Source organism: Orbicella faveolata, unplaced genomic scaffold (genome assembly GCF_042242905.1).
Source record: "Orbicella faveolata isolate gen_17 unplaced genomic scaffold, um_ofav_v1 contig_34, whole genome shotgun sequence".
Taxonomy (NCBI): Eukaryota; Metazoa; Cnidaria; class Anthozoa; order Scleractinia; family Merulinidae; genus Orbicella; species Orbicella faveolata.
In genome coordinates this window covers 1,808,011-1,827,299 of record NW_028301563.1, presented here as the reverse complement: position 1 = coordinate 1,827,299, position 19,289 = coordinate 1,808,011, and the positions used below count along the sequence as shown (strand labels likewise).

The following is a 19,289-nucleotide window of genomic DNA, read 5'->3' as shown; positions in this document are numbered from 1 at the left end:
TACGTTCGTAGATGGGTAGAGAAATTTTCCCCTGAAATGTTTACATTCGATATACATACATCAGTCATTAATTTCCTTTTCTCTAAACCTAAGAAACCTGGTCTTGGATCAGGGGAAACTGGTTTTAGGTTTAGAAAAAGGTTGGTTTGGGTCAGATAAAAACTCAAAACTGGCTTTGTTTTGGAAAAAGTGTTCTTTGACTCGAGAACTGAGAGCCGCATTTGTCGTAGAAACCAGTTGAAAAGGCTGCCTTTCGTCATTCAAATGATTGGTTTGGAGTCAAAACAATGCTTGTTGTCCATATACTTTGCAATAAAGCGGTTTTGGGTCGGGAAATCGGTTTCCCTCGCACCAAGCAAGGCGAAACATAAAAGTATAGCCGACACATTAACAGCGGTATGAGAAGACTGGAAAGCGAATCTATTGTCGCTGTTTGCCGATTGGGCGAGCAGCGAGGATTTGAGGAGGCCCCACTCGGCCACTTCAGGTTCCGGCTTTCAGCCAGTCCCTTCTCGGCCCTTCCATCCCCGTTTGGACCCTTCCAGCCGGAGCCTGTTGACAGGCTACTCAGTTATCAGCACTTGATATACATAATATACATACAGCTGTTATCTCTTCTTTTTCCCCTTTTTGTGCTCCTCGTTTTAATGAATAATTAAGAAATATGCATTAGAATTTTAACACGTACCAATGCCTGAATTATTTAAGAGTGCTTTTTTGTTTTCAAATTCACTCCATACATTGAAATTTTTTGTCTAAGGAGAACTTTAGAATTAAATTTGCTACGTTTTAAAGGGAAGAGGGGTTTAAGTGAATACATAAGCTGTGGTATCAGATGACACTTTTAATAAAATGCATAAATAAAATGTATAAATAATTCGCAATGCTTTTGAATTTTTTAACTCGTATGCTAACAATAGAGTTTATTTATGGGATCGAATTTAGATTTGATGTGACTTGCAAGCCAATATTTTACCGAACGACTTCGGGGTCATTATTTTGAATCAAGAACAGGCTTTTTTTATTTGCTTTATGTTCGATTTTTCTGCCACCCTTTATTTGGACGCAAATAATTTGTAGAGCACTTATTGCGAAAAGTCGTGTGACGTTTTTGCAGACAATTCATGCCATTTAGAATTTATTATCAACAAGAGTTTTGCTTATTTCTCAAGTTCACTATTTTATAAACGCCGGGGAAGCGATGCTTAACTTGTAAAGGTCTGATGGTACTTACAAGCAGATCATGCCTCGCGGACGAGTGATGACAGAGGCAAAGCGACAAGGTATGTGGAAAATATTTTCTCGTTTAATATCATCGTTTCCCTTTAGGCATATCGTACTTCGCTATAAATAATCGCTGTGTGTTGTAGAAAATGTGTTGATACATATTATAATATTTCTGCAAAAATCTAGAGAGGAACTTTGCTAGCTGTGGTGTTTCCTTGATTAGCGATTCACTTACGCACCGCCAGCGAAGAAGGCCAACGCAGGAGCTCCTGGCCAGTGACAAGATCGCTCTTAAAAGAAAGCGAACGGAAAGCGGTATAGTCTACGACTGAATTATTTCCAGCGCAAAAAATAACTTCTAGATGTTACAAGGGATACGAAATTCTCTTCAAGCTTAAACACCTGCTCTATCTTCGGAAAACTTCGTGCTACATCGGCGAGACTCGGTGAGGCTCCCGGAGTGAAAGAAGTTCCGCAGAGCAGTTACCATCGCGGGCATTTGGAGTTCCCCCGGCAGTCAGAAAAGGCATGCAGGAGTGCATGTTTCGAGCCGGCCCAGTGTAAATATTAGCTAGAAAATGTCTCAAGTAATTTTATATCTTTTAACTGAGCTGACTAGGAAGCTAAGGGAGCTGATGTTTGCTTCTGGAGCTCAGAAGATGGCTCTTAAGCGCAAAGCTGAGGATACTGAATTCGATTTTCGCCTAGACGAACCAGATGCAAAGAGGGAGGCTTATGGTCGCTCGCGCTTGCCAACTTTGGTGAATGTCGACGGATCCGGTCAGTGTATTGCTGTTTTGACAAGCGGAGGAGATGCACAAGGTATGAATAACACAAGCGATTGTACATTTTAATTGATAGTGTTTTCTGCGCCCGAAATATACAAGCTTAGTATTGTTCGAGCTATACCAGCAAGAAACAGACGCGAGCTTTATAAATACTGTACGGAAAATAAAAACAAGAAATGAATTAGAGAGTGTTTACATTTTGTCTGGCTTTAGGGAAAAATTTACCATTTATTCTAGTTGATGGCTGCTGCGTACGCTGTTTATAACCTTATAGGAAAAAACAACAACAGTTCAGACATATTGTTATTAATTTTTCTGCACCGGTAAAATGACCTCAAGCTAGGGGAACAGCCGGTTTCCAACTCTGGAAGACTGTTGTTTAATTCTTTTGAAAGGAGATCTAATTCGATTGTAATAAGATAATTGGCGTGTTGTTTTAAATCACTTTAGAAGTTATATCCTTTTCTTCTCAATATTGGCTGCCATATTTCTCACTGTTGTGGAAACAGCCATAAATTTCATGATTTATTCATTAATTTAATATAATTATGATAGTGTACATGTACATGTATTTGGAGATCAGTGAGTGCAACTTTCCATATTGTCAAAGCTATAATGTATAGTTAGGAAATTTTTGGACTATCCACATTTCACTAGAGTGGAGATGCAGTCAAGCCCAATGATTGGCATGATGGACTCCAGATAGAGCGACCTGGGACCAAACCCTGGCTGGGGAGAAGGGGGCAGGGTGGTCATTGCATTGTGTTCTTGGGCAAGACACTTTACTCTCAAAGTACCTCTCTCCACCCAGGTGTACAAATAGTTACTGGCAGGGGTTAATCTTGCAGTGGACTAGCAGTACCTTCCCATCTGTAGGGGGGGTTGGGGGGGGGGGGGGGGAGCAGAAATATTCCTAGTCATGTGATTCTACGCAATCTAAGACAAGCTCTGGCTGTACCCTAATCCTAAAGGACCTAAAGAAGTCTGCAGATTGTAGGCTGCATTTGCTGCACAGACACACCTAAATTACTTTAATTAACTGCAGTCAGTGCACTTTATAATATGCTAATTTATTTAGTGCATGGAGTAATAAATTATGTATTGATACTAAGTAAATAGTTAAAGTATACTGTCTTTCTTTAGGGATGAATGCAGCTATCAGAGCAGTGGTACGAATGGGTATTTATGCTGGAGCTAGAGTATTCACTGTTTGGGAGGTGAGATAGATTTATTGTTATTATATATTGAACATGATCCAACTCTTTTTTGATTGCCGGTTTACTGTATACATTTACATGTAATTCTCTAAATCAGTGTGTGCTAGTTCCTGTAGCATGAAGCAACTAGGAGTATTTCTACCCCCCCCCCCCTCCCCGGATGGGATGCTAGTCCATCACAGGGTTACCCCCAGCATTAAATCCACCAGTAACCATTTGCACCCCTGGGTGGAGAGAGGCACTGTGAGAGTAAGGTGTCTTGCCCAAGAACATAACACAATGACCCCAGCCAGGGCTCGAACCCGGACCGCTCGATCCGGAAATGAGTGCACTAACCATGAGGCCACCACACCTCCACATGTACCAGACCATAATGAATTAAACTTTTGTTCCAATCATGTGTTTTACTTATTCAGGGTTACCAGGGTTTGGTAGATGGTGGTGATAACATTAAAGAAGCAAAGTGGGAAGAAATGTCTGGAATCATTGAACTGGTATGAGTTCACCCAAATTTTCTTAAATAGTGTGATGTAAATTTAATTTTTTTTCAGCTTGGCGTATAAAATTGATATGCTAAATCAGTTAATTCAATTCTTTGTAGCATTATCACACTCTCCTAAATAGGTCAGCTACATTGTACATATAATGCAGGGTAGTTTTGGACATCTTGTGGTTTTAATTGTTATTTCATACAAAATCCCTAGTGGAAGAGAGTCTCTCAATAATGCATGTAACAGAGTGCAAAGAAAACCATTTTTTGAGCGTGCCTTTTAGGCAAGCTGTAAACAGATAAAGTACAGTTGTACGGTGTAAGAAAAATTTTGAGGGGCCAGTGAGAATGACTATTGGGCTAACTGTGCTTGGTGACTTCGCCCCTGCCCTCCTTCCCTTTCTGGTAAGTATGAGGTAGGTATCATGGTTCCACTGTTTTTTGCAGTGTGACGGTGCCTGGTGGTTGCTGCTCACAGGGTTGTCATGGTTACCCTACGTGCCCGGCTCTTGTGCTCGAGGCTCCACTATCTTTCCAGGCACCTTCCCCAAGCTCATGTATTGTTGATGAGTTTAACTGATAGTAATATGAGTTTCCATATGAATTTTCTCCAGAAGAAACAAGTGAAGGAGAGAATCCATTCACCCAACTGCTAAACTCCCATAGTCCCAGGCTGTCATGCATGACTCCCTTTGTACATTGTGTGATAGATGGGGGTTGTCCAGTGGAATTTTCTGGGCACTTACCTGTGTGAAACAAAGATCGCTCTTTCATTTGCTTTTTAGTAAATCCTGTATGAACTGAATTTCAGGGGGGAACCGTGATTGGAAGTGCAAGATGCCAGGACTTCAGATGTCGTGCAGGACGGCTGAAAGCTGCTAAGAACATGGTGACTTTAGGAATTACTAACTTGGTAAGTGGTAAATTATTTGCTATAATTACAACAACAACAACAACAACAACAACAATCTTTATTTTGTGCCCAGAAAAATTTTACAATAAAAATAAATACATGCAATGTAAAAAAATAACAATGAAAAACAGAGCACAGCCACTTAGAAATTCTTAGTATATTATATAATTCCTAAAGTGGTTTTGCAAACAACATTGTAGGAACTGAATGCAAATGGCAACAGGTTTTACCTGAGCAAGAAAAAAAGAAGAATGTGTGGAGTGATGGAATCTTCAAAGTTCAAAAGAACATGATTGTGTACATATCCTTTTAATTTCCACTTTCTGTCTGTTGTGTACATGTACACTGTAGGTTGTTATAGCTGGTGGCAGGAGCTGTGTGTAATTTCTACTTTCTTTGTGCTGTGTAGGTTGTTATAGGTGGTGACGGCAGCTTGACAGGTGCTAATCTTTTTAGGCAGGAATGGCAGGGACTGCTGGATGAGCTTGTTAAAACTGGTAAGTTATGATGCAAGAAGTACCCAGCATTTGTTTTACATTATTTTATGCATTTATGAGCAAAAAAAATCACATTTTTTTTCTAAAAAGAAATCTTTAACAGTGGAATAGTAATTCAACATAGTTATAGAGCAGACATAAAAAATATGAAACAAAAAAAGTTTTAAGTAGTAAAGTTTTTGCACTGTGCTAGACATTGCTAAAATTACGTGCATGGGCATGCTATAAACTGTACATGTGCGTATACCATAAAAAAAAGTGTATTACATTACGTACAGTCACACCTCTCCTAATAGACACCTCCTGTAGGAGGACACCTGCCATAAGCTGGCACTTAGTAATGGTCCCAGCCACATACAAGTGCTTTGTTTTTAATGTCCCATAAGTGGACACCTCTCTTAAGCAGACACTTTGCTGATGGAAGGTTTGACTGTGTATATAATTATTAAGAATAGATATTTTAAGCATTAATTGCTTTCTCTTTCCAGGCGAAATTTCTGAGAAAATGGCAAGGGAAAAAAATTTTCTCAACATTGTTGGAATGGTGAGATCCATTTCTCCTTGCACAATTTTAATATTTAGCTTATTAATTGCATAACATATATTAAGCTTACTCAAATGGGGCATGGGGTGGGAGGGGGCTGGGGGCAGACAGTGCTCGTCCTGACTCTAACCTTATGGATCATCTCACATGGCCAGAGATGGGAAGGGTGGCAGGGCTCCTACTACACAATTTCTAAGTTTCATCATCATATCTGTTCAAAAATACTTCAAGTTCTAGATAGTGGTGGTTTTCACCCCTCTCTGCATCCCAACCCATTCTGAACAGGGTTACAGTCAAGAATGTATAGTTTATATTAATTAGTTATAATTTTGATTCATTTGATGTTAGTAGTAGTACAAGTAGATGATTGTAATACATGTACATGTATTATTGTTAAGTCTACCTTTTTGGTCCAGCCCACCTGGTTACCTTTTCTTCACTGACATTGTACATGTATTTTTAAGGTTGGCTCAATTGATAATGATTTCTGTGGCACTGATATGACTATTGGAGCAGACTCAGCACTTCATAGAATCTTTGAAGCAGTTGATGCAATCATGACAACAGCCTCAAGGTGTGTAGTCATTGCAGTTAAAAAAAATTGTGAAATAGTAATTTATTACATACTGTATAATTTCCTGTTGTACATAGCATGCTGTTTATCACTCTAAATTGAAGTCTGTCGTGAATAATATTGTTACTGACAACAAAACTCTGAAAGTTATTCGTCAAGAAATGCTGTAATTCATTAGCATACAGCTACCCCTGTGAGCAAGATTCTGAAATTGATCAAATAGCATGGCAGTGTTGTCATAGGCATAACAAATTTACACAAGGTCAGAAGCCTTCTTTGTAACATGATACATGTAGTATTTCAGCAATTATTTGTAACATACACTGTAGCTGTAAAGTAAGTAAGAAAATTTTGTTAATAGTTACAGATTATAAACGTCACATCAATATAGACACCCTTCACATCTGATACAGAGAACCTTGCAGGTTCAACTAAGAATTTTGCATAAACATTTGGAGTGGAATGATGAAATGTAATTTTTAGTGTTGCTTAAAAATTACTATAAAAATTATGGACATTGTAGAGCAGTTTTCAATTGAGAGCCAGAAAACCAAAACCAAACCAATTACTATACTTACCAATTAGACTACTCAGCCAATCCAAAACCATAGAAAAACCAAATCCAACACCAACTTAATTGCCTAATTACTTTTGGCACTCAAATGGAAACTGCTTTATGACTTAACTATACAATGTAAAATTATTGAGTGACGTCTTGTCTTATCTTGTAGCCACCAGAGGACATTTGTTTTGGAAGTGATGGGAAGACACTGTGGGTATGTTTGATTATACTTCATAGGGTTTTTAAATCCTGTTTACAAGCCATGTAGTGTCTCATTCAAACAGGAAAATATGTTCCTTTTCCAACAAACTTATTTTTTATTCACTTTAGGCTATTCTAGACAAAATTGTCCCTCAAATCATCCTTCCCTACTGATGTAATAGTTCATATAAATTAAATAAATATGGTTTATATTATTTTATACTTAGTGATGTAGGTTTAGCTTCACTTTCTCCTGGTTAGAGTCTTCTCGACCCAAGTTACACATGCGAGTTATATTCATGTGCAGTCATGTAGGCCATAATAATATTTATTAAGTAGCTTTCAAAGCATTTAATATATACAAATTCACCAAAGAACATTAATTTTAAGGTCCAGGGAGTTGATAATTATTTTCATTGGTCAGAATATATTTGTGCCCAAGAAATAGCACAAGAATGATTTAACTGTTTTTTGAGTTTCATGTCATTTGACTTTGTTTTTATAATGGCTTATAACTAAAAATGGTGCTCTTTTCCACAGATATCTGGCTCTTGTTACTGGCTTAGGAGCTGGAGCTGACTATGTAAGTGTGTTTGTTTGATTTCATCACACAAAAAAAGCTAAATAATGAATAAAAAAGGAAGAGGTGTACAATAATTAGAAAGAAAGCATTGTGGGGAGTAGTGGGGAGGGATTGGAGATTCTACTGTGCATGCATTCTACTTCTATAACCGTGAGTACGCAATAAACAAGGTTTAGATCTGTGATTTCACAACAAAGGGCATGTTTAGCAGCTCACGAGGGCTTAGTTACATGAATGAGATGAGCATAAATTGCAATGTTGTTTTGTCACTGTGGACGGCAGGTCTTCATTCCTGAGTGGCCTGTTGAAGAAGGTTGGGAAGACAGAATGTGCAAGCATTTGAAAAAGGTACTAAAATTAATGATCTTTTTCCAATTTCTATTAAAAATGAACTCATTTTACTTAAAGAAGTGCTCATCTAAAAGCACTTGAGAAGTGTTGATATTGGCCCGCCCTAATCTTGATGAGAAGGCTATTCCCATGGCTTTTCTGTACAGATTATAACTAGCATGTACTAGATAGTGTCTGGTAACAAATAGTTCGGTTTAGCCCTCTGCCAATGTTGAGTCTTTCATATTAATTACAATATCCCTCATTTGCTAAGCAGCCTTGTTTCACACTCTCGGGAGCAACAAACTGTAGAGATTGCAAAGATTACAAGTTAAGAATTGCTTGTTAATGAGTGAATCTTGAAATTTAAAAAAAATTACTTAAATGAGTAAATGCTTGACCAACAGATCCTGTTAATATTCATGCAGTGGAATTTTTGTAGCTCAACCAGCATGTGTCAGTAGCAAATTTTGTCTAATCTCCTGCCCCAAACAGATTTAATGAAAGAATAAATATTTAATATTTTCTTCCACAATGCAGGTCAGGGAAAGTGGTCGTCGTCTGTGTGTTGTCATTGTAGCTGAAGGAGCACAAGATGTTGCTGGAAATCCTGTGAAGTCTGATCACATAAGGGAGGTGAGATTATGGAGATTTCAATCTGTTCTTTATTGATCAATGACTGTTAAAATTGCAATGCATAAATTGCTTTTAAGATTAAAGATAGAGTGACCAGAAAATAGATGAGGTCAAGTTTGCGAAAAGTTGAATGTGTTTTAATTTTTATGAACTTAATCATTATCACTGATGTGAGAAACAATCATGTTCTTGATTATACATGTACAGTATAGGTTGTTTGAGAGGCCAAACACACGAATGTAAGATCACTCTGATGTTTGTGTGTATTTTGTTGATGATTTGTTTAACATTTGTTTTGCAGCTAATCGAAACAAATCTTCAACATGACACACGAGTTACTATTCTTGGACATGTTCAGAGGGGTGGAGCTCCGTCAGCATTTGACAGGATCCTGGTAAGTTTAGAGAACACAACCAGCCAAGGTGGGTGATCCAATACATGTGTACCAATAAGAATCAGTGGTAAGTCTCTTCAGCCCAACTGGGTCACACCTCTTGGCATTTAACTCTGGTTTCTATAGCGTGAAGTGACTAGGCTCACACCTTTGGATGTAACTCTGGCTTCTATAGCATGAAGCAAAAGACTCTCACCTCCAGGCATTATCTCTGGTTTCTACAGCATGAAGCGACTGGGTGTATTTCTGCTCCTGTTGGATGGGGTGTTAGTTCATTGCAGGTTAATCCCCAGCAGGCTTTTAACCAGATGGGCCTCCAGGTGTCCCGTGGACAACCACCTATATTAAAGAAAATCGTTTTATTTTTCATATGTTGTCTTATAAATTGTTCATTTGAGCAGGCCTCATAGTACATTTTGGACGGCCACTTTTCAGCCTAGTCCCCAGCATCCTGACAAGTTGGCCCAACAATAACATTTGCTGGTATCCATTTCTACTCCTGGGTGTAGAGATCATGTACTGTGAGAGAAAAGTGTCTTCCATGCATTGATCCCAGCCAGAGTTCAAACCCAAACCACTCAGTGTGGAGTCCAGTACACTAATTGTTATGCCACCATGGCTCACGATAATTATTAGTAGGGAAGATTAATTTGTTGTGAGTTTGTTTAGCAGTTTTCCAGAGGCAGGGTCCAGGGGCCTCACAGTTAGTGCGCTCGCCTACAGATCAAGTGGTCCAGGTTTGAGCCCTGGCCAGGGTTATTGTGTTGTGTTCTTGAGCAATCTGATGCTATACTCACAAAGTACCTCTCTCCACCCAGTACTGGGTGAATGTAAAGCTGTGAGGTCATCCTGCAATGGACTAGCATCTCATCTGGGGAGGAGTACACAGAACTATTCCCAGTTGCTTCATGCTACGGAATCCGAAATGAGTGCCAGCCTGATGGGCCACCTGGCTCATAATGCAGACCTTTTGTTTGGTAGTGGCTTTTCATTATGTCATTAATGTCAGCATCTAGTAGACTAAACCAAACATTCTTAAATTTCAAGCAAAAAGTTTACAAAATTAGTGTAAATGATGTGAAACCTTGAAAGGGTGCTGTATACTGAGTAGCAGGTCAACTGCAATTGAATTACTTCAATCTTCAATCAACCAGGTTAACTAACAACAATTGTGAGAAGTTAAGATATGATATCAATTGTTGATTGTTATACATTGAACTCGCTCTCTCTTTTTTAATTGGCTGAAAACATACAGTGAATTTTCGAAGTCAGCGTCTGTGATGTCATCTAGCTGCAGATTATACAATAATCATGTCAAGGACACTCAAAATCATGGGTAGTCATGTCATGTATGACCTCTGTGCATGGTTTTTAAGGGTAATCATGTAAAGTTTGCGGGCTTTGTGTTGCTTGCTGTCAGTGAAGAAGCAAAAACATGACTTCCCTTTTTTTCGTTCAGTGTATAATAAAACGGTTATTACAGTAGATTTGGTTTTTGTGATATCCAGAATAATCAAGGTCTTGGTAAGGGTTATCAGCCCCTACATTGACCTTGATTATTCTGGATACTACAAAAACCTCATCCAATAATTGGTTAAATATTGTTTTTCATACTCTTCCACTCAGTAGATGTGTACTTTATTTAAGCATTTCTTAACTTGTCTTTTTTACAGTCCTGCCGCATGGGTGCGGAGGCTGCCCTTGCTGTTCTGGATGCCAAACCTGAAACAGCACCATGTGTTATCTGCCTAGATGGCAATAAACTCAGTAAGAGACCATTGATGGAATGCGTAGAAAAGGTATATATGTGCATATTTGTTTGTGTCATCACCAAGTCTGAGTCACTTAGGTCCTCCAATTAACATCGGGCTGTAATGACAGACTAGTCATAGTCCAGCGGCCAAGAGCTGTGGGAGATGAAAGTATCAAATGAAGGTGTTGATTAAGAAATTTTAGGAAATTGGCATGACTTTTCCAGGGAAATCCAAAACAACTGACTTTGGAAGGTGAAGTTCTCAGCAAATCCAGCAACTGAGAAAAAGTGATGTTTCAAGCTCTCATACGACAAAAAGTTGCAATTATAAAAACAAGAACAAGAACACAGATGATTTTGCGTTCATTTTCCGTCTAATGCACCTGCCAGGGAAATGTTTGAATGTTCTGGAAGACAAGTACAAATACATGTTTGTATCAAATGGCAGACTATTGCAGTGAAGGAAGCAACCAAGGCAAAGAACTTTGAGGAAGTAGTCAAACTAAGAGGAAGGTACTTGTAATAACCATTTACTTTTCCTTCTCTATTGTGTGCTCCCACATAAAATTCATTCATTTATCCTCTGCTGAACACCAATTGTTTCATTGAAGTAACTCGCTATGGATCAACTCATATACAGTTCAAGCTTGTAGCATGTTAGCTGCCTTTGTGTGTAGGTATTCGCTCAGCCCTATGGAGCAGCTCCGTAGTTAGGAAGTTTAAAGAAAACCACATTGACAACGGCAACGGGATCGCCACCAAACAAAATGTTTAATGAGCAGTTCAATGGCTGTACGCGTGCGGTATAATTCTTGGTACATTCCTTTGCTGTACTCTGCAAAACAACAGCGTGAAATGGCCAAATTCTGCGTTGTCCGGAGAAAAGAAGCAAGACGGTTACATAATTTTCCGAACTAATTTCTATTTGGAATTTGGCACTGTGTTCCATAATCAATTTCAAGATAGCTTTGGCAAAGACAAACGAACTAAATGACGTTAGAATAGAATATTGCGAGATTCGTTATTAAAGTATAAATTTTTGTGAGAAGAACGATTTTGCAACCTGCATGCAGAGAAAGGGACTTTAAGGCTATTTTTGCATTTAGCTAAGATTACCTTCAGTTAACTGCTGTGTATTTTCTTGTTGCTTCAGAACCTTCAAGAGTAACATAGAGATGTTCAAAGTGCTGAAGGAAGTTGGACCCCCAGCATCCAGCCAGTGTGATGTGTCAGGGTCTTGCAAAGTATGAAATGCATGTACCTAATCTTGTAAACTATTGGAAATCTGGAAGGCTGTTTGACAAAATTAATGATCAATCATCAGTCATTCGCATTTCTTCTAGACAGTGTCAATCAACGCTCTAAATCCAGTTATCGTCACAGTTTAACTTGCATTGCTCACTCCCTCCCTCCCTCCCTCCCTTCCCTCTCCCTCTAGCCCACTCATCTCCCCCCTCTTTGCCCCCTCCTCCAGGCTCAGTCTCCAGCCGTGGGTGTTTTGGTGCACACCGAAACTCCCCCAGCTGGAGATTGAGCCTACCACTCCTCCTCCCCCCTCCGTTCTCTTGTTCCATCCTCTCTTCCTTGCTCCTTCTTTGTCCTGCATCCCTTTTTTTGTGTGTGTCTCCTAATTGGACCCAGACCTCTTTTTGTTTCTTAAATATCTGATTTGTCTTTGCTAGTCTGGCTACACCCTGGCAGTCATTAACATTGGTGCCCCTGCTGGAGGCATGAGCACTGCTGTACGTTCCTTTGTTCGGTTTTCACTCTATCAAGGACATTCAGTACTGGGAATCAGAGATGGTATCAACGGACTCTTGGATGACAGGGTAATACAGTTCAACTCCACTATCTCGAACTCTAAAGCTAAACGAACAGCACTTTAAGATTATTGGAACTCGATATATAGACCTTTGTGAGAAACCTTATATTTTGACATGGTAGTATATAAGTCTTAAGATGAGAGCGTTGTGGCTGCAGCAAGTTTTCTCACCGTTTTAAAACAGTGGAGCTGGACCTTCCTGAAGATTTTGCGTAGCAAAGAATCATACTGTAGCAGTGTTTGCCATTATATTTCAAACAGGTTGAGTTACTGGGATGGCTGCATGTTGACAGCTGGGCGGGCATGGGTGGATCAAAGCTGGGCACTACAAGGTACATAGTACATGAAAGTACAACCGCAGTTCTAATATGAATTATTTCATATATTCTTCACGTACATAGTATAACACGCCAATGTAGTGGAAGTAACCGGTCTGTTAGAGTTCTGTCCTCAAATCTACAATTCTCAGTAGTAGAGTTGTAATAATATAGACGGACATGGTGGAACTTTTGGGGAAATCCAGTGGACACAATAGTTTTCTTAGTTGAACGAAGTTTGGCAAATTGAAATTAGGTTATTGAATAACGTGAAATTTAACTCTTATTTGTTAACAGAGACAACTTCTAGGTATGTTGTGTGAGCGAACTATCAGAATTTTAAAGAAACCGCACAAATGAAGCTTTTAGTTCCAGGTTCCTGCCATAAATTATACAAAACAGTCAAAACAGTAACAACTTAAGTCGCACATATTAGCGACGAGGATTGTTTTCTTAATGTGTTAGTTGCAACATCTTACATGAACTTTATTTTGACTGATTTTCATACTTTTCTGGCTTTTCAGAACATTACCTTCCAAAAACTTACAGAAAGTTGCAGAGCAGTTTACCAAGTACAACTTTCAAGGGCTGCTCGTCATTGGCGGTTTTGAGGTGAGACTTAATCCGAAAGAGTCATATTGAAGTGGGTTTTTTTTTGAGTCCAAGCTTAAAATATAAATCTCCTTTCTTATTGCGGTACATTTCTTTCACTTAGTTCTAAGAACTTGGTGCTTCATCAAAACAATACGCCCTAATAGTTTCTGTATTCTTATCACCTGTCTTCTTGACAAATTTTGAACATTGTAGGAAGTTAGAAGAGTTACTATATAATATGTCGGAGATTTGCGTGATTTGTCGTTTTCGTTGTCCAGTAGAGGCAGCATTTCTCAACTTTTTGTGTATTTTGTTCGTAATGAAAATAACGCCAAACCATAGCTAAAACGCTTTGATATGCCATAAAAGTACCTCTCTTCTAAGCGTGCACTTTCTCTTTTCTCAAGGGTGTCCACTTCTGGAAGGTTCTAAGGGTATTAAGTAAATGCAATTGTGAGCTTTACTATCAACGCTTCTTTAAGCAAATATTCTGAGAGGGATTATTGTATTCTAGCATCATAGCGCTGAACATTACTCGCTGTGACCGTTGTTTTTGTTGTTTGTTTTTTTTCTCCCAGGCCTATCATGCTGTTTTACAACTCGCCGAAGCACGTGAAAAGTTCCCTGCATTCCGTATTCCCATGGTTATCATCCCTGCCACGATCAGTAACAACGTCCCTGGTACAGACCTTAGTCTAGGTGTTGACACAGCTCTTAATGTTATCACCGAGGTAAGTTTACTTCTGTGCAGCAGTTATGGAATGCAATTGCCTCTTACTGCATACAAAAAACTCGAACTTCAAACGTTCAACTCAGTGGTTAGTGGTATGATGCTAACAATGGCCTATGTAGCAAGCTTTATTTGAAACGTGGCTCACTTTAAGTTGTTATTTTCTTGGGTTCTAGCGTTTTCGTTTCGTTTTTTCCCTTTTTTATTGGAGAAAACCTGTTTTCGCTTGGTTGGTTAAACAACTTATTCATGTTTCAGACAAAGTTGTTAGGGATAAAGTTCCCTACGGACGAAAAAAAAGAAAAGAAAAACTTCACTAGTCCCAACCGAATTTAGCGGTTGATCCAGGTAGAACTAGGCCGAACGGTTATCAAATGTTTCAATGGAAAACAGTTGGAGAAGCTTTAACCAAGTTAACTAAAACTGACTGTGGTTCAAACAGTTGGTTCCAACAGACCATGACCGATGTGCAGCACTTTTTTTCTTTTTTTCTTGTCGACACAGAACTGTGATCGCATCAAACAGTCGGCCAGCAGCGCGACAAGACGAGTGTTTGTTGTAGAGTGTATGGGCGGATACTGTGGTTACCTGGCAACAATGAGCGCCTTAGCTGGCGGCGCGGATGCGGCTTATGTCTTTGAGGAAAAACTGACGCTTAAGCATTTGAAGGTAGGTACTATCTTTTACTACCTTAGTGTTGGATTCTCCACCATACCTGAAGCTTGTGGTTCGAGCCCTGGCCGGGAACATTGCGTTGTGTTTTTGAGCAAAACACTTTACTCTCACAGTGCCTCTCTCCACCCGGGTGTATAAATGGGTACCGGCGAACTTAATTCTGGGGGGTAACCCTTGCGATAAACTAGCATTCCCTCCAGGGGGGAGTAGAAATACTCCCAGTCGCTTCATGCTACAGAAACCTCGATAAACTCCGGCCTGATGGGCCACTTGGCTCGCATGCAGACTTTACCTTTATCGCTTGCGAAGAAACGTCTCTCTTGCCAGCTAGCATTTTATTGTTTTCTACCAGTTGAATCACATTTTGCCTGCCTTTTTTTACAGACAAACATCGAACATTTAATAGACAAGATGAAAGGCTCTATAAGGAGGGGACTTATTATAAGGTACGACAAATCCTTCTCTCTCTCTCTTTAAAGCAGCTTCTTAAGAAGCATCGTTTGAACGATCACAGTCAAAGACAAATTGAGATGACATTTATTTGTACTTTGCTGAATTTACAGCGTTAGTATAGGTCAAACCAGCTGAACTGAGCTGATCTGGCTATATAATCGTTTAATGATGCTCATGGAAATCGGATGCTAGGAATTTCCTGGCATTCGTGAAAAAGCTTCACGACAGCACGTAGGGGTGGCGTGGCCGAGTGGTTTAGAGCTGGTTCAAATCCTCCGTCCTACCGCTATCTGGATTTGTTCTTGGTAGTCCCGAGTTCAACTCCTCGACCGCGTTGTGGGAATAGCTAACTGGTCAGCCTCCCACCAGTTGGGATTTTTACAGTAACATCGTAACAGTTTATGTTCTGTTTGCAATATTTGTTTTAGTTATTCAGTGTCACCAATTAGCGCAACAGTGCTAAATACATTTGACACTTTAGTAAAGGTATTTACAATTTAACAGAACAGAACAAAACAAAACAAAGACAACAATATCGCTGGGTCTTGCTATTTTTATTTTCCACTGTGTTTTGTCTTTTTATATAGAAACGAGAAATGCAGCGAAAATTACTCCACTGATTTTATCGCGGCGTTGTACCGTGAAGAAGGCGAAGGACTGTTCACAGTCAGAACCAATGTACTTGGTCATGTACAGCAGGTGAGATTTTAAGCTACCTCTTTACATCTTAATATTTTGCCCTTGGTGTGGTGAACGACCTACTCCTATACCTAATTGGAACGGTTTTCTTTCGTGCTGTGGAATAAAGTGATTTATACCATGCCATAGAAAATACAGCCAATCAGAATACAGGAAAGCCGTTGTATATACATCCAACCTTCCCATCATGCGCCACGCGTATGCCGCATTAAATTTGTTGGCCACTGTATTTTCTACATGCTTGGTATAAAATAGTTATTCGACGCTATCTCGAGGTACACCTTGGAACATCCCACTCTTCGCTTGGGAAACACACGAGCCTTAAGGTGAGTGTGTATACCAAGAAAATACAAAAGTGACAAGTGGAATATTCCTTGGTATACACTCGTAAGTGTTACTTAACTAGTATGTACCATATCCTTTGTTGTTTTAAAGAAAATATACTCATATTTCACATCAGATATGAACTTTAAATCCTGTTGATGCCAGAATATTTTTACGAGTTACCACTGTTTATTCACCAGGGAGGATCGCCGTCACCTTTCGATCGGATCCAGGCCACCCGACAAGCGACGCGGGCTGTAAACTGGCTCACGGAAAAGATTGGTCAGAATATAACTGATGAAGGTAACAGGGCAGTAGATATTTTTTCCCATTGCACTATTAAAACAGCTGAGAAGTCCAGAAACTCAAATCACCCAATCAGAATGTTCTATTTCCTGTGCCCAAGTATTGGGCTGGGAAAATTTAAAAATCGCTCACAAGTCGAGCGGAATATCTTGGTCGACACTTATTTGATAGAAGTGTAAATAAATAAATCACATTATTTAGAGAGGAAGCCACATTAGCCCCCATCCTACTTGGCATGGAATTTGGATGTGTTGGTTTTTGTGGAAGGAGGAAAACCGGAGAATCCGCAGAAAAACCCTCAGAGTAAGGCGAGAACCAACAACAAACTCAACCCACTTATGGCACCGGGCTGGCATAAAACCCGGGCTACATTGGTGGCGAGCGCTCTCACCACTGCGCCATCCCTGCTCCCAGAATATTAGGCGTTGTTATATTTCGTCTCTATCGCACCGCCACGAAAAAAATAAATAAGAACGCCTGATGGCACATTGTTCTTCAGTAGTGCCAGCGTTGCATTCAGTTTTGATTCTACATTTCTAGTGACGTCTGACACGAGCATCCCACAGAAAGAAATTCGGCAACTTAACCAGTATGTTCTATTTCTTGCGTCGTGTGGACCTCCGCATTCAAAAGATTTTTAATATATCTTTTATAGGCTAGCTGAAAAATGTGCGCATGAGCGTGTAACGGAGAGCTTATAACAAGAAGTTTTGGGGGGAGTGTGATCATAACCGATATTTCACGGCATGATATATATTTTCTCTTTAAGGATTAGTTGAAACCTCATCTCCAGACACAGCTTGTCTGCTGGGCATCAAGAAAGCGGACAATCCTTTTACGCCCGTTGAAACATTGAAACTCGTTACAGACTTTCAGTAAGTTTTAAAGTCATTGTTATCCGAAAAGTTCCTCAAAGAATACTGTTTAACTAGCTTTCATTTCAGTGGTCACATGTTAGAGTTTCGTCTACTGATTTTAAGTTAGAACCACAGTCTACAGCACCACATGGCAGTTCTACTCGGTAACTTTCATTTGAATGGTCACACATTACTGAGGGTTTCATCGACGGACTTAAAAGTAAGAACACCGTCTTTAGCATAATAAACAGTACCACATGAAAGTACTGCTCAGTAGCTCTCATTTGAATGGTTACACACTAGAGTTCCATTCACAGATTTGAAAGTTAGAATCAGTTCGTACGACATAATAAACAGTACCACATGAAAACACAGCTAAATGACTTTAATCGGAATGGTCACACAATAGGGTTTCATCCACAAATCTTTGACGACTGGAGTAAGTGTTTTCTGCTCTCCACAGGCATCGCGTTCCCAGAGATCAGTGGTGGTTAGATCTGCGTTCTCTTCAGAAAATCCTGGCCAGATATCACCAAAACTTCGAATACCATAGAGAGGACGACTTGTCGCCTCTCAAGTGAAGCGCTCGTGATGTGCAGGTGTTTCTGTGACGCGTCCTGGCCTGCTGATCACGTGGACTCGTGAACTGGATTGTGATTGCCAAAACGAGGCGCGGTTATAAACAGGCCGTTAAAGTAGACATGAAAATGAAGTAACCGAAGTTAGGATTATTTTAATTTCATTTAACGTGTCTAAAACAAAGATGTGAATATATGTACAAGAAAAAATGGTTCCCTGTGCTGAAGAGTGAAAATTATTCGTTATTATTATTACTATTATTATTATTATTATAGGTATAGTCTACATTGTTCATGGTGAAATATCTTTTGTTGCGCAGTGTTCGCTTAAGTCTTCAAGCCCCAGACCAAAATTTAAATTCACCTTACTCGTAGCAGTATAGTTCTGATTATCTTGTTTGGAGAATTTTGCATTACATGTATGGTTTTGACTTTCTGATTTTGAGAATGAAGGTGTTTCGTTAAGAACGTCTCGATCCCAGGCTCTCTCACCAAAGAAGAAAAGGAGGAAGAGGGCCTGGGATCCAAGCTGTTGAATAATTATTTCTCCTCTCGTCGATGCCAGTAAATATGTTGTTCCCTCTGAATATGTTGATAAGAGAATTGTTGCTGCCTCTTAAATTTTGATCAGTTGATATGGCAACAACTGTAGATTCAATCACATAACCAAACAAAGCTAGGCTGTTTTGTGTCTGTTTTAAAACTTGTGGACGGACGAGTGTGCTTTTGTCATAGATAGTTTCATTGAAAAGGATATACGATTTGTTTGAACTAGATGCGAATAGAATGTGTTAATTACTTCCCTACTGACTCCATTGACTTTCAAAGAAGAGAATAGATAAAGGATGACCACCATGAAGAAAAGAGAAAATATTATATATGAACTTTAGAACAGATGTATAGGATTTAAACTCTTTATCCTTCACAAAGCGTAGACTGTTGTCGTGATAGTGCTGTAGTTGAAAGCTGTTTACAAAGAACTCTAAGCGTGTTAGTGTACCAGAACTAAATTATATTTGACTGCAAGCATGACTAACACGATACATGTGTATAACTGCTAGTGTCAATAAAAGAAAGATAGTAGTACCTTAAAAAAGATGCATTTTGTCCCTAACTGACTTGAAAAAAAAAAAAAAAGAATGATTAACTAGAATGACGAAGCCTACGAGCAGATCAAGCCCATTCCACTGACAGGTCTCTCTGAGGACGAGGTAGCTCTAGCGAG

The 19,289-nt window shown here is 39.4% G+C and overlaps 1 protein-coding gene across 2 annotated transcripts; it reads left to right on the top strand.

The window, feature by feature from the left end:
• The first annotated feature begins 935 nt into the window (after positions 1-935).
• LOC110058768 (ATP-dependent 6-phosphofructokinase, muscle type-like) lies at positions 936-19,204 on the top strand. Of its 2 annotated transcripts, XM_089271961.1 has the most exons (26): positions 936-1,283; positions 1,936-2,049; positions 3,159-3,232; positions 3,649-3,726; positions 4,534-4,635; positions 5,045-5,132; positions 5,621-5,676; positions 6,141-6,250; positions 6,982-7,026; positions 7,554-7,596; positions 7,879-7,944; positions 8,467-8,562; positions 8,864-8,956; positions 10,630-10,755; positions 11,158-11,222; positions 11,863-11,953; positions 12,392-12,538; positions 12,793-12,863; positions 13,373-13,460; positions 14,021-14,173; positions 14,677-14,841; positions 15,232-15,293; positions 15,888-15,999; positions 16,524-16,626; positions 17,399-17,504; positions 17,950-19,204. In XM_089271961.1, exons 1-26 carry the CDS (start codon positions 1,244-1,246, stop codon positions 18,065-18,067), a joined length of 2,412 nt encoding a protein of 803 aa, XP_089128087.1. In that variant the 5' UTR covers positions 936-1,243; the 3' UTR covers positions 18,068-19,204. The 2 variants fall into 2 exon arrangements, with proteins under 2 accessions (XP_089128087.1, XP_089128086.1); XM_089271960.1 differs by lacking the exon at positions 936-1,283 and having other exon boundaries at positions 1,716-2,049.
• Positions 19,205-19,289: the final 85 nt, after the last annotated feature.

Coding starts and splice junctions, on each gene's coding strand:
- LOC110058768 (XM_089271960.1), top strand. CDS start 1,806: ATGTCTCAAGTAATTTTATATCTTTTAACTGAGCTGACTAGGAAGCTA. Junction 2,050..3,158: donor AAGCGGAGGAGATGCACAAG/GTATGAATAACA, acceptor GTCTTTCTTTAG/GGATGAATGCAGCTATCAGA. Junction 8,957..10,629: donor CAGCATTTGACAGGATCCTG/GTAAGTTTAGAG, acceptor TCTTTTTTACAG/TCCTGCCGCATGGGTGCGGA.